At 34.0% G+C, this 20,423-nt stretch overlaps 1 protein-coding gene across 3 annotated transcripts in view; it reads right to left on the bottom strand.

Annotated features, from left to right (window-relative positions):
* The window catches only part of LOC123554019 (uncharacterized), a 74,155-nt gene that overhangs the window by 39,957 nt on the left and 13,775 nt on the right, over positions 1 to 20,423 (bottom strand). Inside the window, exons 4-9 of one of the 3 annotated variants that reach the window (XM_045343840.2) lie at positions 11,327 to 11,392; positions 10,914 to 10,964; positions 8,765 to 8,830; positions 7,735 to 7,800; positions 4,743 to 4,808; positions 999 to 1,052 (exon numbers count right to left, since the gene is read on the bottom strand). In XM_045343840.2, the coding sequence (XP_045199775.2) occupies positions 999 to 1,052; positions 4,743 to 4,808; positions 7,735 to 7,800; positions 8,765 to 8,830; positions 10,914 to 10,964; positions 11,327 to 11,392 (369 nt within the window). The remainder of the gene's footprint in view (positions 1 to 998; positions 1,053 to 4,742; positions 4,809 to 7,734; positions 7,801 to 8,764; positions 8,831 to 10,913; positions 10,965 to 11,326; positions 11,393 to 20,423) is intronic. The other 2 variants (XM_045343860.2, XM_045343849.2) reach the window with 2 other exon arrangements.

Here is a 20,423-nt window from a genome sequence, read left to right as displayed (position 1 = left end):
ACTTAGTATTCAGAAAAGTATCTTGTCATATCTAGGTTTAATCTCAAAACGCTTTCTTTTTCACTTCATATGTTTTTGGTTATAAGTACAAATTGTCAATCATATTGTCTAAAATAATCTAGTATTCCGTTTTTGTAAATGAGTAGATAGGAGCTCGTCTCTATAAATTTCTAACTCTACTCCCTTTCACGTGATGTTCTTTAATTCAGCTTTATCCTGCCTCGACAGGTCGTATTAGGATTTGATCTTATTTTCGAAAACAACGATAAAAGCCGAAGTCTTCAAATGCAATTGAGTCTTCAATTGGCAAGATAAAAACCAGCTAACCTTTCGCAGTTACAATTTGTCAACTCCATATAATTATAACGATTAAGCTTAACTACAATTATTTCTAAAACCTCATATCCGCTTTATGTTTCTAATCTATTCGTCTTTCAACAATACCCATAAGAAAGGTGATTTTTGCAATTAAAGCAAGGTACACTTGAAATTATGGAATAGCAGAGAATGCGTAGGAAAGACGCTGATGATAGAATAATTCAAGAAGAACGAAAAGAGAATAGTTTATATTTAGTTTAGTTTTCAAAGATAAGATAAACATTTTGAAAGTTTTAAGGATGTGAAATACATGGATAAATAGATTCGTTGAATTTCTATAAGTTTCTTGTAACACAGTAAGTGAATGGCAATGTTAAATTTTAGTTATAAGTTTCTGCATTTAACCATTAATAAAATCAATATAATTTTATTCCTGTGATTGTTGTCATCTTTTATCAGGAGCCAAGAGTAAATAAAACTTTGTATCTATCTATAAAATATGTATCATTTACCTTGTATTTGAAGTGAAAACTGTTAAGGTTTAGAAATTGTTTAGATATAGGTTATAATCAGAGATTTCAGTGACTGTCTCAGTTACTTTGAAAATTAGCATAAAAAGGCCGCTGACTAACTTTTTTTTCATTTTTAATGTTATCTTTGTGAGTAAAAAGTAAACTTACGTTCCGATATTTTGTTCAGCGCTGGAGAACTTGCTTCCTCTGACGATTCATACTCTGAAATAAACAAAAACATTCTTAACGTTGTTAAAAGTAAACATACACTGATGAAAAATTATCCATTAACAGATTTGGTCTCAAAGTGAGAAAAGAGAAAGTCATATTAAAGCTCCTCATTATAACGTGATATTTGCTTGAAGAAGAGCAAAAGCATAATGTCGACCTAAGGGCTAAACCTTAGAGCAATATTCATGTAACAGCTAAGAACAAAGATTTTTAGCTCACAAGAGCACAAAGTGCTCAAGGTGAGCTATTGTGACCAGTCATTGGCCGGGTCCGTCGGCGTGGGTCGTCCGTCGTGCGCCAGTGCGGCGTGAGTATTGCGTCGTCCGTTAACATTTGCCTTGTGAACACTCTAGAGGCCACATTTGTCACCCAATCTTTATGAAACTTGGTTAGGATGTTAGTCATGATGATCTCTAGGCCAAGTTTGAAACTAGGTCATGTTGGATCAAAAACTAGGTCAGTAGGCCAGATCAAATGAAAAGCTTGTGAACATTCTAGAGGCCACATTTGTAATCCAATCTTTATGAGACTTGGTCAGAATATTTGTCTTTATAATCTTTAGGTCAAGTTTGAAACTGGATTATGTGAGATTAAAAACTAGGTCAGTAGGCCAGATCAAAGGAAAAGCTTGTGAACACTCTAGAGGTCACATTTGTGACCCAATCTTTATGAATCTTGGTCAGAATATTTGCCTTAATGATCTCTAGGTCAAGTTTGAAACTGGGTTATGTGAGATCAAAAACTATGCCAGTAGGCCAGATCAAAGGAAAAGCTTGTGAACAGTCTAGAGGCCACATTTGTGACCCAAACTTTATGAAGCTTCAGAATGTTTGTCTTGATAATCTCTAGGTTAAGTATGAAACTGGATGATGTGGGGTTAAAAACTAGGTCAGTAGGCCAGATCAAACTTGACCTAGAAATCAAGACAAATATTCTGACCAAGTTTAAGATGGCATCTTAATTATAAACAACGATCAATAAACACTGTTTTATATTCATTATACTAAAGCAGTATCAAATGAAAGATAAAAAAGCATGTGTTGGCCGCCTTAAATCCTGCATAGAAAAATGAAAGTCTACAAGTAGTTGATAAAAATTAATTACTAGTCAACCATTCTCATCAACTGTAGTAAATTTCGTATCTAAACAAAGAAAATGCAAACAAGGCATTCGGTAAACTGATGGATGCTCCACGGAATAATTGTAGCATAAGGGGCTTTTCAGTCACGGAGGTTGTGTAAAGGAGAAATGTGGTCAGCAAAATTTGTTGTTCTTTAACACTGCACTCCCTCTCACTGATCTCTGTGAAAATATAAAGTATCAAGGGAATTCCTGTTTTCGAGTTATGGGCCCACCTAGACTTATTGTTCCTTGTCACTGCACTCCCGCTCAATGACCTCTATCAATATGTAAAGTATGAAGTCAATACATTACATATAAGTTATTTCCCGGGCAAGGTCTTCAAGAAAAAAGAGATAATTCAAAAATCGCACCACCTAGTGTTATTGTTCCTCGTCAATGCACTCCCTCTCACTGACCTCTATCAATATGTAAAGTATCAAGTCAATACCTTACATAGTATTCGAGTTATGCCCCAGACAAGGTTTTAAAAGAAAGGAAGATCATTAAAAAATGGGATCACCTGGAGGTGTGGTTCCTTGTCTCTGCATTTTCTCTCAATGAGATCTATCATTTTCTTAAGTTAAAACTTGATACTTTCAATACCTTTTGAGTTATCCTCCGGACAAGCAGTGTGACGGGCGGACAGACGGACATCCGGACGGACGGACGGACAGACGGGAGGAATGACAAGGCGACAACTATATACCCTCTTCGAGGAGAGAAACAAACTTTTACTACTACCGTCTGAAACTACCAAACGTTTGGTCAGGTTGGAGTAAGTTATTTTTTGAGGAAAATTACCTTGCTTTTCGGTTTCGGTACATTGGTAGACGCCAGATAAACAAAGAACGGTATATGAGAGATACATCTGTATGGTATAGAAACAACTGCTTTAAAAGTTTGTTGGTTTCGCTCCTCTGCCGTTTTTTCCAAATTCTTGTACTATTTATTTCTAAATGCTTTTGAGCTTGCACTATTATGTATGGCTACCCTAGACAAAAAGTTGTTTATTCCAAACTCGAATGACCGAATGACTTTATGTTTTATGGATACATCACTGAAATATTATAAAACTATATTCACGATGTTGGTGTGATTTTCTCTTGAAAAAAAGTTATGTAAAAACGTCAACATGCTAGTGCGTTGCTACGGTTGTTAAATAACATCTAGTGTATCAAGTTGTAACTTAAGAAAATGATAGATCTCATTGAAAGAAAGTGCACCAACCTGCGAGAAAGGTACACAGACCAGTTTTCAAAACGCCAATTTGATATAATATTTACATGTACATAAGATAGAGGTTTGAGTTTTTGTGTTCTTCAATTTTTGTTACCCATAAATGGAGTAATATGTTCAAAATTAAAGTAAAGAAGGGATATGGCTTCACTAGACTAAGTATTCAGGACACAGTTATAGTTATTGTGAATTTTGATTCATCTGATTGACATTCATCAATGAATCAAGTAGCATCAATTTCCTTTAAATGGAGTCAAAGACATTTTCTTAACTACCTGACGGATGAAGGGACGGTCGAACGTGCGGACGAAAACATAAACGAGGCAAAGTTACACTAATATATCTCCCTCCCAAACATCAACTGTTAGTGGATGTAAGTACGTTAATCTTAAATATTGAGAATGTTGTAAAAAGGAACATACAATTTTGACCACCATAGATCTATTCTATCATTGATCGTACTTAAAGATACATCTGATAGTTTCCTAGATGAACATTGGCAAAAATTTTCATACGGACAGAATTTCTTTACACTTTGTGTATTTTGTGTCGGTAGGAAAATGTTTGCCTATATACATATTGGAAGCTGTAAGATTTGTCGAAATTTAATCTTGCGTGAAATACTGCGAAGTCCTTGACGGCAATTATCTCCTTTATCAGGTCTGTTTTAAGACAATTATTATTACAATGTTATTAGCTCGGCTATTCAAAGAATTGGTAGAGCTATTGGACTCACCCATGCGACGGCGTCCGCGTCTGCGTTGGGTCGGCGTTGGCGTCCGCGTCGGCGTGCCAATTTAATTAAGTTTTTGTAAGTAAGCTGGTATCTCAGTAACCAAATGTGGAAATGGATCGAAACTTCACACACTTCATTCACTGTGATAAACTGACTTATTTTTTTGGACAGGTTTCATAACTCTATTTTGCCTTTTTTATAAAATTATGCCCCTTTTTCGACTTAGAAATTTTTGGTTAGGTTTTATATGTAAGCTGGTGTCTCAGTACTCACTATTGGGAATGGATTGAAACTTCACACACTTGTTCACTGTGAAGATCTGACATGCAGTGCACAGGTTCCATAACTCTACTTTGCATTTTTACAAAATTATGCCCCTTTTTCGACTAAGCTGTTTTTTGGTTAAGTTTTTGTATGTACCATTTCATTAAAAAAGGAAGTATTGTTAAAATAGTTTAAAAACCTAAGATTATTTGACACCTAAGGTAATTTAAAGTGGTCAATGTAAGGCACTTTTAAGTTTATTAGATGTAGCAAATATTTTGTTAAACAATTATATAATCTATATAAGTACTCTCAAAAGGTACCTTTGTGGATGCATGCTTGGTCAGAGATAGATTCAGACCTTAGATAATCCTGATAAGACGTTAAGGCTGAAAAGGGAAATAAGATTGTGTTTAAATAGCGCACATGGCATATGTGCTACATGTACCACTATTAAAATCTGAAATATGTTCAATATGATTGGGTCAGGCAAGATAAACTGGTGTGTGGTGTCTATGTGTGTGTGGGGGGGGGGGGGGGGGGGGGGGGTGTGTGTGTGGGGGGGGGGGGGGCACAAAAATATATTGACATTATTTTGAACTTTGTACTTGAACGCGATAAATTACAATTTTCCGAATGGCTTAATCATTATTTGATGAAATAGTGGAAATAGTTTTTTTTTGCGCAAGAACGCTGTATATCTGAAAACTATATACTTTCGGCGGCAAATCGTGAAAACTGCTTCTGTGATTGGTTGCGCACAAAATATTGTGATGAACTTCAACTATCTGTATTGTGAAATGCAAGTTATTAACAGCAGGCTGACAATAAACAATAATATGTAGAGTATTAATTATTTCGCTGACTTCTAATCACTTAGCTTCAATTATATCTGTGCAATTTGCAAATGCTGAAGTTCAGGTTCGTAAATGCTTGTTTTTATTGATCTTTTATTTGTCTAGATCTTTTTCTTGCATTCCGTAAATGCATATGTGTTAAATACTTATGTATATATGTGCAAGTTCTCGTGTGTGTTAATCACGTGACAAAACATCTGGTGGGATATGCTTAAAACGGATTTTCATAAAAGACAGGGTATTGCATATATGCTGGAAGGAACCTTTTGTTAAGCTAAATCTTGTGGTGAACTTAGTCTTGTGGTGAACTTAATCTTGTGGTGAGATAAGGACTACAATTTTAATCTTAAAAGTATAAGCTCAGTCCCTTAAGTGAAAAATAATCGATAATGCAATCATGGTAAGTTCCTTTTTGCATGAACCAATATTTTAATGTCATGGTTTACCATGCAGTAGGGTATTAACATGGTTATATTTCTCTTTTTTGTAAACATTTCATGAATGTTTAATTCCAGTATTCTCTGATTAGCATTGAATAAGATACCATATGACCATAATTAGCAATATTACGGTAGTATGTTTAGGACATGCAATTATCTTTTTTAGGATTAAATTATCTTGAGCGATCAACATCTTATCTCGTGCGCACGACATCTTATCTTGAGCGATCAACATCTTATCTCGAGCGATCAACATATTATCTTGAGCGATCAACATCTTATCACGAGCGATCAACATCTTATCTTGAGCGATCAACATCTTATTTCGTGCGCACGACATCTTATCTTGGGCGATCAACATCCTATCTCGAGCGATCAACATTATCTTGAGCGATCAACATATTATCTCGAGCGATCAACATCTTATCTCGAGCGATCAACATATTATCTGGAGCGATCAACATCTTATCTTGTGCGATCAACATATTATCTTGAGCGATCAACATCTTATCTCGAGCGATCAACATATTATCTTGAGCGATCAACATCTTATCTCGAGCGATCAACATCTTATCTCGGGCGCACGACATCTTATCTCGAGCGATCAACATATCATCTTGAGCGATCAACATATTATCTTGATCGATCAACATATTATCTCGAGCGTTCAACATATTATCTTGAGCGATCAACATCTTATCTCGAGCGATCAACATCTTATTTCGCGCGCACGACATATTATCTTGAGCGAACAACATCTTATCTTGAACGATCAACATATTATCTTGAGCGATCAACATATTATGTCGAGCGGTCAACATCTTTTCTCGGTCATCTTATCAATATATATTAAGGACCTTTGTGTGAATTCAGATCATTAGTAAAAACATACGGCTGCCACCGTTTTTGTTTTTGTTTCAATTATACTTATAACCGTTTCACATGTTTGCAGGGTTAGAAATTTAAATAAGCAGACTGATAAAAAAGGCAGCAAAAAATCAGTGATGATGCAAAGAAATAAATTTAAGTCCTTGACAAAAAAAACGAAGTAGGTAGGCTTCGCCCATATATCAAAGAATTTCCTTGTTTTCCCTTAATTCATGCATGCAACTTTTCTGCGCGAATTTATCAGTCGAACTGAAATTTGTTGCTATTCTAACATGCAGTATGCATCATTGGTTAGTTCATTTGATTTTGAAGATAGGATGACCATTAATGCATTGCTCTCCAAAATGATGGATAACTGTACATTTATTGGGGAAGTTCAAATATCAGCGGAAAAGGCGGGACCTAATTAACAACTTGTCCGTATGTTTCGATGACCTAAATGCACACACAAAGGCCTATTATATATATATAAATAAGATAGTTATGCGCTCGAGATAAGATGTTGATCGCACAAGATAAGATGTTGATCGCTCAAGATAAATGTTGATCGCTCGAGATAAGAGTGATCGCTCGAGTAATATGTTGATCGCTCAAATAATATGTGATCGCTCGAGATAAAGTTCGCACGATAAGTGTTGATCGTCAATAATATGTTGATCGCTCGAGATAAGAGTTGATCGCTCAAAATATAGTGTTGTGCCTCGAGAAAGATGTTCGTGCCGAGAAGATGTTGATCGCTGAGATAAGATGTCGTGCGCACGAGATAAGAAGTTGATCGCTCAAATAAATGTCTGGCACGAGACATTTATCTTAATTACTAACTTTATGTCTACAATCCACCGTAAAATATTATAGAACAAATAGAAATTATTATGTATGTATGAAAGATAGTACTGACATACATCTTTTTAAAGTATGAGTGAAATTCCAGATATCGTTATAACCCATAAGGCACAATTAAATTGATTGTTTCAATATTGAAAAGACAAAAGTAACATTCATTTTGTGAAAATGATAATAAATATGGTGATACCTTATGTATTTCAAAGGACATGTGTGTATCTTAAAGTTAATAATCAATTCGTCATATGAAAAAATCCATAAAATAACACGTGTACTTCATGCGTTACCAGTATGAGGGATTACAGTTCCATATATCTGGTCAATTCTTTCCTTTTCGGCGAGTAAGACGTCAACTGAAGAAAGCATAAAAGAATGATTATAAACACGTACAGCCTTACTACGACCATGACATGAAAACAAAGTGTATAAAACTATTTTAGATATACATGTATTGGTTATTAGTTTGACTCATTTTTCTCGACGAAAAACGCAACTACATCCAATTAAATTAAAGACGACAAGAATACTGAAGCTAAGTTAGCATAGACATAATTTATATGAAAGGAAGTGAACATTGTTCTGATATTAATTTTGTCAGCTAGAATTTCTTAAATCATTTATGAAGTGAAAGAATGTTCGAAATCCTTTTAAAAATGAGAAAGTTTTGCCCACTTCAATATTAATTCGAAATGGCAGCCGTTTTGTTTCCTGGCAACATTAAACAAATTGGCGGATTTATCAAGTTTCTACATATCTATTTGAATTATATTTTCTTATCTCTGTAAAAACATGTCTCCGTTTACTTCAAATATATCGAAAGAAATTGTCATGTTTTAAATTGTAAACAAGAAACATTAGAAATGTATCTTCAGGAAAGAATATTTGCTAAATAAAGAATTCAGCAGTGTATAAATAACGTCATAAACATGCTAAAATGGCTGCCTCCATGATCAGCCATTTTCATAGCTTTCAAACTGACATATGTTTTCCTATAGCGGTCGGATTTAAAAAAATCGTTCAACGTTATGCAAGCTTAAAGATGCCTTTCATATAAAATCAACTTACTACAAGGAATTCCTTGCCCTTTAACGTACAACGCAGTAGTGCCGATTGTTTATACATAGATACATTTCTATTTATTATAAGTTGATAAAGAATAGATATAAAGATCATGAAAATAGTATAGAATAAATATATAACCACATTACTTATTTCAAACGGGCAAATGTATTGCTATTTTGACATTTTTTAAGATACAGATATACCGAATATTTCGTTAAACACACTGAATATCCTACAATTATTTTCAAAAGTTACCTTTGTCGATATTTGCTTGTTCGGAAAGAGAGATAGACGTTCGACTATCGTGATAAGTTTTTATATCTGAAAAAAAAAGAAAGAAAATATTTCAAAAGTTCTTTCGTACATGCTATCAAAGATAAATAGTAAATGAAAAATATTTTTGAAAATGTACACATAGCATAAGTGTTACCATTATTAAAATTCGTACAATATGACTGGGTAAGGTTAGAGATAAACGGAACACCAAGAAGAAGCAAGACATAAATAATTAAAGCATTTACAGTATCGCCTTCATACTTCTTTAATTACCTCTTTAAAACATTGTTTTAGATTAGTTTAGAATGTTTTGAATTAGTATGAAAAGCACGTTTGTTAGTTAGTTCATATTTGGAAAAAAGTCTTGTCATATCAAAGCCAAATGGTGAAATCAAAGTCATCTATAATGAATAAAATTATACAAACATATTTTATTACGTAAGCTGTAAGTTTTAATGATAAGTAAATAAATGGAACAAATCAAATTTACACAATTTTATTTTCTACAAAATCCTGCTTTTCATACAAGTTATTTACATTCCGAAATATACGAGCACTAATATGCTGCCAATAGTACGGTAGGAGGTCGTCGTCTATACTTTCTACTCTGGGTTACAGATCAAAATAGTCACACATATTTTACAGCCTATTTTAGATATTTCTTATAACCATACCCTACCCACAACGCATGGTCATGTTCGAGACTAACTGGTCACGGGCGATGTATTGCAGAAAAGAAGGGACACTTTTGTGTATTTTGATAAATATCATTCGCGTTTATTGTTAATATGACTATACTTTATACTTATAGTTTTTCGATTTTGCAATTTCAGAGAGAAGATATTCTTTTGTGTACATGTTATTATGTAGATCATACTGTATGTAATATATTTTTAGAATTTGAAACAATGTTTGTATGTTTATCCTAACATTTTCAAACAGGAAGAATTATTTTCTAGTACAGATATATCTATACTAAATAAACTTAGCATATTTGTCGATGTTATTACTAAGAACATTTCACTCTAATATATTTACTTTTGAAATTAGGTAAAATATAACTTACAAAAGGTCTACATTATCACATTTTGATGTGTTTGTAGTATTATACACATATATCAGACTGCTTTGTGTATTAAGTTATGTTTGCCTTTCACCACTGACTTGAAATTTGTTGATATGATAAGTCTTCATTTTTCGCTGTATTGTGATCTAATCCTTAGTTGGAAAAATGATAGTTAGAAAGATATGAAGCCAAGTGGCGAAATCAAAGTCATCTATAATGAATAAAATTATACAAACATATTTTATTACGTAAGCTGTAAGAGAATGTTTACTCTTTTTCCAGAGACTTGATTTTGTGACAGCATTATATACATTGATTTGATTATGTTACATAGGATACATGCAGTCTATCTAAGCTTTCATTTTGCTCTAGTTTTCCTTTATTCCTTCACTGCCAGTTTATACGTACATGTAGTTTCACTGTTTTTCTTGTTCCTCAAATGATTTTGTTTGAAGACTATGGAAAGGATCGTCGAAATTTTCAATACATTGGAGATTTACGTAGATCTCCAAAGCCAAGCTGAGAACAACCTATGACTACGGTGATTCCAAAATTAGTTAGAAGTTTACAATATTTAACGGACAAGAACCGGAATTGTTTGATACAATTGTTCATTCTAAGAAGTGAAACGACAATATGTTATTAGTCTATTATAATATTTACAAACACCAAGAAAGAGTAAGAAATATTTTACCAAGTGTTCAAGGAGCCCCGAGTGTGATATAACTTTAAGCTTACAATGCTGTTCTGTAATGGAACAGCGTCATTATGACTATCTAGAAGAAAGGTGTATTTTGGTGAATTAGAATAACACCTTTAGTTACTGGTATCGATGGATATTACATACTTTTACACAAACATGCAACATGAGGACGAAATAGCTGCATGCAAAGAAGTGTGACATAACATAAATGCTAAGAATCGCCCCACTGAAATACTGTTGCAACTGCTCACGCATGTTCTAAAATGCAACACTTTTGTGTACAGCACTGGGCACAAAAATGGCACCATCATATGCCTATTTATGGGTCGTTTTTTAACGGTAATAACCTTAGGCGTTACCTTTATTAGATTGGCTTACAGGTCCTTCCAAATCAAAGTCTGTATTGTCTTCTAAAAATATAAGATTCTGATCTTTTGCTTCGAGACAGTGTATTGTAACAAATTGATAAATAAATAAAGAGTATACAAATTATTTGTAAGTATTGTTTCTAAATCCTTGTTGAACTTTTCGCCTTCATAGTCACATTGATAAATGTTTTAAAACTTAAAATACTGTCGTCAACAGACAACACATTCCCTTGATAACCCTAAGAAGATAAAAACACTGCTAATATCGAATTACACGAAAATATGCAATATTCTCGTTTAGATCACAAGTTTGCCAGTCTTTACTTATACTTCGTGTCATTTATTAAATTTAGAAAAGATAAACTGATGCTTGAACATTTTGAAGAGAATAATGTATGTTTTACCATTTTGGATGTGCGCTGGTTCGAAGATCAACTCAGACGTTACACTATCGTAATCCGATTTCATACCTGGAAAAAGATCAATATTTCAAGGTTTAAAGGTCAATAAAATACATAGATAAAAAATTTAGTGGTATACGAGGGGCGTTCAATATGTAATGTTACGCCGTATGTAGTTCAGTAACCGCTTATCAGTTTTAGATGCGATTTTCGGCACATTATAAAGCAATTTATTGGGAACAAAATGCTATATAAATTATAAAAATCGGATTGTTCAAAGTAAAAATATAATAATTTTAGTGAGGTGTGATCAGGTATACTAGACCATAATTATAATTTAGGTTTGTCCTGGGCATCCAGAGTATCAGAAAAATAGAAGAACTTGTAAAATCACAAAATTCTAACATTTTTCTACGAGGTACAGCAATTTGTGATGAGTTTGCGTTTGTTTTAAACTATTTATTGCATTTTTAATTTTACAACACAACTAAAAATCTAAACTCGAGGCTGATTCCATCTGGAATGGGTGTTGAGAGCGATTAATCAAAGTTGTAAGAACTAGTTTCGCAATCGTGAATTAAGATAGTAGTATCAACTTAAAATAAAAGAATTTTTTAAACGATGATTATGGGGCCTAACAAAATTGCAGAGGCTTATTGTACTCACCTTATCATTTTTCGAGTAAAAATATACACACTCAATTTAAAACTGTTATAAAAAATTTTATTTTAGTTTTCATATGTTTTTTTTTGAAGATCATCATTTGTTTTATCTGTTTAGTCTGAAAAATGAACTATAGTTCTAGTTGTTGAATAGTAGAATCAAGGAATTGCATATTACAATCTCAATATTTTGGACGTGAAATTGTCTAGTATACCCGAGTACACCTCACTCAAATGATTATATTTTGTAATTTGAATCTACCGATTTTTATAATTTATACAGCATTGTGTTGCCAATAAATTGCTCTATAATGTGCCGAAAACCGCATCTAAAAATGATAAGCGGTTACGGAACTACATACGGAGTAACATTACATATTGAACGCCCCTCGTATATGCTTCCACTATTTAAATTCGTGCAAAACGATTGGGTCAGTCCATAGAAAGATTGAACAAGAAGTACCAAGACATGGAATATTAAGACACATGAATCGTCGGCATATTTTTAAATTATAACTTTTTTTGTAGATTCGTATCTTATGCTTTTGATACTCAGTTAGTATCTGGAAAAGAATCTTGTCATGTCTAAGTCTAGTTTTGTTTCTAAACGTTTTCTTTATCTTTTAATATGTTTTAATGATGTTATTTAGTAAATAAAAAGGAATATTTCAAATTTACATCATCCTGTTTACTACAAATCCCGTTTTCTATTTATTCCTTTATATACGAGTATCAATATGCCATAAGAGGCCGTCGTGCCTAAGTTTACTCTATCCTTGTCTAAATATGACATCTTCGCTGCAAAAAATTAGATTTGTGTCAAAATATGTATTCCGAGTGAAGTTTTCTTGCGTGTAAATATACATAAAATTCAATGACTGTTAGAATCTTTTTGCACTCGTTGGCGTTCCAAGATTTGGTTCAGGCTTTTACTTAAGCTTTTATCTCAGTATTGGTAAACACTTGTAGAAATAGATTGAAAATGCACATACTTATTCCGTATGAAATTCTGACATGAAAATCAATTTCCAGAACTCCAGTTAATTCCAATTTTCGACATAAAAATGTTTGGTTAATTATTGTATGTAAGTTGTTATCTCAGTAACCACAAATAGAAATAGATTGAAACAACACAGATGTTTCCACTGTGAAAATGTGACATGCACTTAATAGGTCTTTTGACTTTATTTCGCTTTTAACTCGGTAACTTCTGTCTTCGATTTTGCATTTAGCTAGTATCTGATTTTGCATCATATGACGGGAGGGTCTATTACTCTGACTTACGTTTAAGAAAGTACCCATTCGTTAATCAAGTTTATGTTAAGCAAAGTTATCTAATTTATGTCATTGTCTTCATTCATTTTAAGCTTTCAGTGGCAAGACATTTTTTTAATTGTGGAGCAGCGTTGCTCTCCTCTGACAGCAAATATTGATATAATTATTTATAAATTCTGTAAAGTAAGAAGAAGCTATTTACTGCGTCAATCATTCGATGTAAAATAGATATTATTAGGCTGTAATTTATTCCATATCCTGAAACCAATTTGTATTTGATATATGTTTCTTATTTGATAATTCCATATTAAGCGTTCTGATATATCTTGAGTTATGCCCCTGTAAGGCATTTTGAAAATATACCAACAGTTTCATCAATGTATATTAATAAAGATGTTATTAGTCATTAAACACAGCAATGAAATTTATTGTTACAAATTGTTTTAATTTTGCCTATCTTGCTGGAAAAGGTTGTGCTCAATTGGTGAAAACGTGAGTACGTTTGCACGAAGCAATAGTTCCATGCGGAGAGCTGTATGTATGGTTGCGGCATTTGAACTGGACATTTGTCCTTCCTTTTAGATATATCACTTTCGACGCTTTTCTTGTTTATGTTTATCCTTGTCAAACATGACAATGTAAACTTTATGGAGATTGTGGAACTTTGAGATGGCTGTTGCTATGTAAATATCATAGCATTATCAAACCAAGGCTTCAGCATCAAGAGCTCAACAACAACAACAGCAAAAACAAAAACAAAAAAAAAAATAAAACAAGCAAATTCGATGAATTCGATGATGTATCCCCCGCCGAAAGGGTCTGTGATGAGGAACGGCAAAAAAATATATCCAGAAAAAACTTAAGAATGTTACAAAAAAGCAAAAAATTTCATTAGTCAAAATCAAATTAACAGAAAATGAATGTTTTGTGGGGGGGGGGGGGGGGGAGGGGTACAAAAGTTTACATGTTGATTATAAATATTGATGGAAAATTAAAAATTAAAAAAAAAAATCTGGAATGGGGGGGCGCGGGAGGGGGAAGGGGTGTGACCAAGGCAAGGGGTGGCGACCAGGTGTGGGAACACAACTTCACATGTTTATAATGAATGTTCATGGAAAAGAATGAAAGATTTTTAATGAAATTCTTCCAATTGGTTGGTTTTTTATGTACAAATCTGTGGATTTTTAAACAATTAAAGGGCAATAACTGTATGGAAAATTGACAAATAAAAAAAGAAAATGACAGGCATCATCAAAGTATGTTGGTTCATATTTATTTCAAGTTTGATGAAATTCTACCTGCTAGAAACTGAGAAATGGCTGCGGATGGATATTTTTTGTGCATTTTTCATTAAATCAAGGGCAATAACTCTAAGGGAAATTGACCAATCGAAAAATACCTTGAAGGGCATTATCGCAGTATATTGGTTCATATGTATTTCAAGTTTGATGATATTCTACCTTCATCGGCGGGGGATCACAACAACAAAATATCTAATGGTCCTTAAGGGGGGAAATACTAGTCCAACAAATAGGTTCTATGCGCATTGAAAAAATATACATATGCACAGGGCCGCGTTACAAACTAAAAACGGTAAAATACCGGTTACCGGAAGTTTTATATATACATAAATTACGTGGAATTTCCCTGTAATGAGTACGTTAGAGGAAACAAGACTTGTGCACGATTCAAAATAAACAATAATTCAAGCACCCATTTAAACTGAGAGATGGGCAATTGAAATTAGTAAGAATTTTGTTTCCCTTCGTCTCAATGGTTAGGGGTAAGGTATGGCAAATACAATAGCATACTTAAACGATCTTTTCTTTCTGGTATTGTGCCAGTGTTTTGAACATGTACAGTAGTGTGTTTCAATGATTTTATATTTTTGCCTTTATTGCAAAACTCTCACCTACCTTTAGATTGTATAATTCATCACAACAAATAAATGACAGAATTTGACTCACGAATTTAAATTTCTGATTTATCTAGAAACTATATTAAACAAGAGGACCATGATGGTCCTGAATCGCTCACCTCTTCCTACATGACCCAGTTTTGAGTATGACGTCGTTTTTTCTATTATTTGACATAGTGACCTAGTTTTTGAGCTCATGTGACCCAGTTTTGAGCTTGACCTAGATATTAACAAGATAAAAATTCTGACCAATTTTCATGATGATCCATTGAAAAATATGGTCTCTAGAGAGGTCACAAGGTTTTTCTATTATTTGACCTATTGACCTAGTTTTCGAAGGTACGTGACCCTGCTTTTAATTTTACCTAGACATCATCAAGGTGAACATTCTCACTAATTTTCATGAAGATCTCATGAAAAATATGGCCTCTAGAGAGGTCACAAGGTTTTTCTATTTTTATACCTACTGGCCTAGTTATTGACCGCACGTAACCCAGTTTCGAAACTGACCTAGATATCATCAAGGCAAACATTCAGATCAATTTTCATGAAGATCCATTGAAAAATATGGCCTCTAGAGAGGTCAAAATATTTTAATAATTTTAGACCTTCTGGCCTAGTTTTTGACCGCAGTTGACCCAGTTTCAAACTTGACCTAGATATCATCAAGATGAACATTCAGACCAACTTTCATACAGATCCCATGAAAAGCATGGTCTCTAGAGAGGTGACAAGGTTTTATTATTATTTGCCCTACTTACCTAGTTTTTTAAGGCACGTGACCCAGTTTCTACCTTGACCTAGATATCATCAAAGTAAATATTCTGACAAATTTTTATGGAGATCCATTCACAAGTATGGCCTCTAGGGAGGTCACAAGGTTTTTTCTATTTTTAGACCTACTAACCTAGTTCTTGACCGCACATGACCCTGTTTCGAACTTGACCTAGATTTCATCAAGATGAACATTCAGACCAACTTTCATACAGATTCTATGAAAAATATGGCCTTTAGAGAGGTCACAAGGTTTTTCTATTATTTGACCTACTGATGTGTTTTTGACGGCACGTGACCCACTTTCAAACCTGATCTAGATATCATCAAGATGAACATTCAGACCAACTTTCATACATATTCCATAAAAAATATGGTCTCTAGAGAGGTCACAAGGTTTTTCTATTATTTGACTTACTGACCTAGTTTTTGAGGGCATGTGACCCACTTTCGAACTTGACCTAGATATCATCAAGATGAACATTCAGACCAACTTTCATACAGATCCCATGAAAAGCATGGTCTCTAGAGAGGTCACAAGGTTTTTTTTATTATTTGCCCTACTTACCTAGTTTTTTAAGGCACGTTACCCAGTTTCTTACTTGACCTAGATATCATCAAGGTGAATATTCTGACCAAATTTTATGGAGATCCATTCACAAGTATGGCCTATAGAGAGGTCACAAGGTTTTTCTATTTTTAGACCTACTGACCTAGTTTTTGACCGCACATGACCCTGTTTCGAACTTGACCTAGATATCATCAAGATGAACATTCAGACCAACTTTCATACAGATTTCATGAAAAATATGGCCTCTAGAGAGGTCACAAGGTTTTTCTATTTTCTGATCTACTGACGTGTTTTTTGATTGCACGTGACCCACTTTCGAACTTGACCTAGATATCATCAATATGAACATTCTGACAAATTTTCATGAAGATCTCATGAAAAATATGTCCTCTAGAGAGGTCACAAGGTTTTTCTATTTTTAGACCTACTGACCTAGTTTTTGACCGCACGTGACCCAGTTTCAAACTTGATCTAGACATCATCAAGATGAACATTCAGACCAACTTTCATACAGATCCCATGAAAATATGGCCTTTAGAGAGGTCACAAGGTTTTTCTATTATTTGACCTACTGACCTAGATTTTGAGGGCACGTGAACCAGTTTCGAACCTGACCTAGATATCATCAAAGTGAACGTTCTGACTAATTTTCATGAAGATCTTGTGAAATATATGGCCTCTAGAGAGGTCACAAGGTTTTTCTATTTTTAGACCTACTGACCTAGTTTTTGAGGCACGTGACCCAGTTTCAAACTTGACCTAGATATCATCAAGGTGAACATTCTAACCAATTTTCATGAAGATCTTTGAAATATATGGCCTCTAGAGAGGTCACAATGTTTTTCTATTTTTAGACCTACTGACCTAGTTTTTGACGGCACGTGACCCAGTTTCAAACTTGACCTAGATATCATCAAGATGAACATTCTGACCAACTTTCATAAAGATCCCAAGAAAAATGTGACCTCTAGAGTGGTCACAAGCAAAAGTTTACGGACGGACGCACGCACGGACGACGGACACCGCGCGATAACAAAAGCTCACCTTGTCACTTTGTGACAGGTGAGCTAAAAACAAAGTCCATCATCGTTAGATATGAATATTGTTCTCTTTCAAAGGCGTTGTGAAGACCCTTGTAGTGAGGTTTATTAAAGATACTGTTACTTTATGTTGTTGACTGGATGGAACATACATAATATACCTGTTTTGGCTTTCGTTCAGTGGCCATATTTATAGAAATCCATCAGAATCATATCATAACGCATTATTCACAATTTATTTCTGTTGACTGGTTTAATATCTGATTCAGTTGTTGTATTCATTTGCAATATCAGAAAACAATACCACTGAAAAGTCGCAAACAGACTGCTACAACAACAATAACCATTGTAAATATACAAATGTAAACAAAACTTGGGACATGAAGCTGAAAGGCAATTGTATTTTGAACATTTTTGGTAATAAGGAAACTAAAATTGCATATGCATGTATATGCATGATTCCGATTTGTTGTAACATTCGCAAAAGACATATTTCGTCTATACTAAATTCAAATTACCATAATCTGCGTACAATGTTCATTACACTGTGATGCCGCTTAGTAGAATGGTGATACAATTTTAAAAGATCTACACTGACCAGACGATATCGATAATAGTACATTCATTCAAACATCTTCCATAGGAAAGTAGATATAATAATAAAGAGTGATTTTTAACAAGTATAATAAAAGCACATATGAGGAGAAATTTGAAGACAAACTAACGAAATTAATATACCTGTGTCTGTCCCTATCTAGAATATTGTTAAACTATTTGCAACTCTATCATAATCCCGTCACTGGTAAAATTGAAGTGATTAGCCCCTCAACGACACGGTATGTCTGTAACAAGAAGCAGTGCTTCCCCGATGACAAAGAAATCGTCTCATATGATAATTTGCAAAATTCAAACATGTCCTTGTAGACCAGCAACACCACCTCATCCCTACTAGAAATCTAAATTACCTAATTCAAATTCCCTGTACCTGATACTTCGCCAGAACAACTAAATCTGCAATGCCCTTCTCTGCCACGTACAGTGAAGCCCCTGTCTTGTTTGCTAAGCTGCTTACTGTACCCCTTAATCAATTATGCATATCCTGTTAAATCTGCACCATTATATATAAAACTGGATACTTTCACTTTTGATAATTGTCACCATAGTTCAACCTTCATTTTTTTCCTATTATGTCTGTTTCCGAGTACAACGTAGATTTAGATGTTCGAATAATTTTTAGGAGAGTTTTGTCTTGGATCTGTTAAATAATTACTGTCTTTTACTTTTGGACAAACATTTTTGTTTATAAAGCATATTCATTTTTCTTACACTTACTTGAAGTTTTTGTTGTCAAATAATTGATATTTATGACATCGGTTCCATAATAGTGCTGTATTAGTAGTATTAGATATACAACATGTATGATTTATTTTGGAAAGTAATATTTAGTTTTATATACTTAGGCTTTGTGTCACCATTCATTAAGTTCTTAGTAACATAACAAAACACGATTTCAAGAAAAATGTATTAAACATTGCTGTCATTGCAAGAATTCTAATCAGGATCGGCAAACCACTTTGGCTTTAGGTCAGACTCTGCCAGGCTTACAATGTGAGAAATGACTCTGTAGGACCCCCTCAAAACATTCATTGACACATGAGGTGCCATTTTCCCTGTCAAATAGCCTTCCAGACACAAAAAATACCATTTTTATATGGGCATGCCCGATCCATTTTTTTTTCTATTTCCATTCAAAGACAACCACCCTCATCTGTGCATGGAAATTAGTGGTGAATTTCCAACTAGTACTTATTTCACTAAATTGCTAATTTCAGAGATAAATATATAGCCAGGCAGCTACAAAATACTTCAAAATGCACAGAAAACATTACATTTTAAGATTTTAAAGATATTTTCATGACTCAAGGCAACACGTTTTAACCAATCAGTTGATGTCCCATTGAATGTAACGGGTTTCCCTACACTTTTTTCAACCAATCCGAAGCCAGCAAACAATAACAACATTTGACCTTTAGAATAACTTACAATAGTAATTCGACCGCACTATCAATCGCGTTATCTATTTGTATCCATATACAGTTTTTGTTAAGAAAGATGATACATTAGATATACATAGTATTATCTTTGATGTGCGGGCAATGATAACAGAACTTAAAGCATATTGTAGACATATTGTTTCCAGTTTTACGAGTATCAGTTCTCTTCTAACATTCTGGGGCCTCCGTGGCCAAGTGGATTGGGTCGCTGACTTTAAAACACGTCGTTCAGCGCTGAGGGTTCGAAAGCTCGCTTGGCGTGTTGCATTCTTTCATATGAGGAAGACATACAGGGTGGCTTACGAGAGGTCGGTGGCTCTATACAGATGCTTGCTCGTGCCTTAAATATTGTACGGAAGGGCACCTCAGGTATTCCTCCACCATCAAAAGCTGGAAATTCGTTCGGCATGCGGCCAGTAACTGTGTCGGTATGATAAACCCTGAACAATCCATTGCTTTTGACATAGGCTAAAATGTTGAACAATGTTGTGACCTTAATTTATTCCCTAACCCCGTTTTTAAAAAAGTCACATTATATACAGAAAGAACATTTTCAGATAAATTTATGATAATCAAAAATATTCCAAGTTAAAATGTAAGTCACAGTACAATTTGGTAAACATATAACGTTGCCACTATTTATGTAAAATGATGAAGGCCATGTCACACAATTGTACTGACTTTGCGAATGCATCATTGAAAAAGGAATAATTCATATAAATATTCTAAAGAGAATCTCTACCTAATAAAACTACCATTCTGGTAAACTTGTAAACGCTTTTGAGGTCCTCTTCAAACAGAATAAT

The sequence above is a fragment of the Mercenaria mercenaria genome, chromosome 15 (assembly GCF_021730395.1).
Source record: "Mercenaria mercenaria strain notata chromosome 15, MADL_Memer_1, whole genome shotgun sequence".
NCBI classification, from domain to species: domain Eukaryota; kingdom Metazoa; phylum Mollusca; class Bivalvia; order Venerida; family Veneridae; genus Mercenaria; species Mercenaria mercenaria.
The sequence above is the reverse complement of the archived record's forward strand: the minus strand, read 5'-3'. Positions and strand labels throughout refer to the sequence as shown.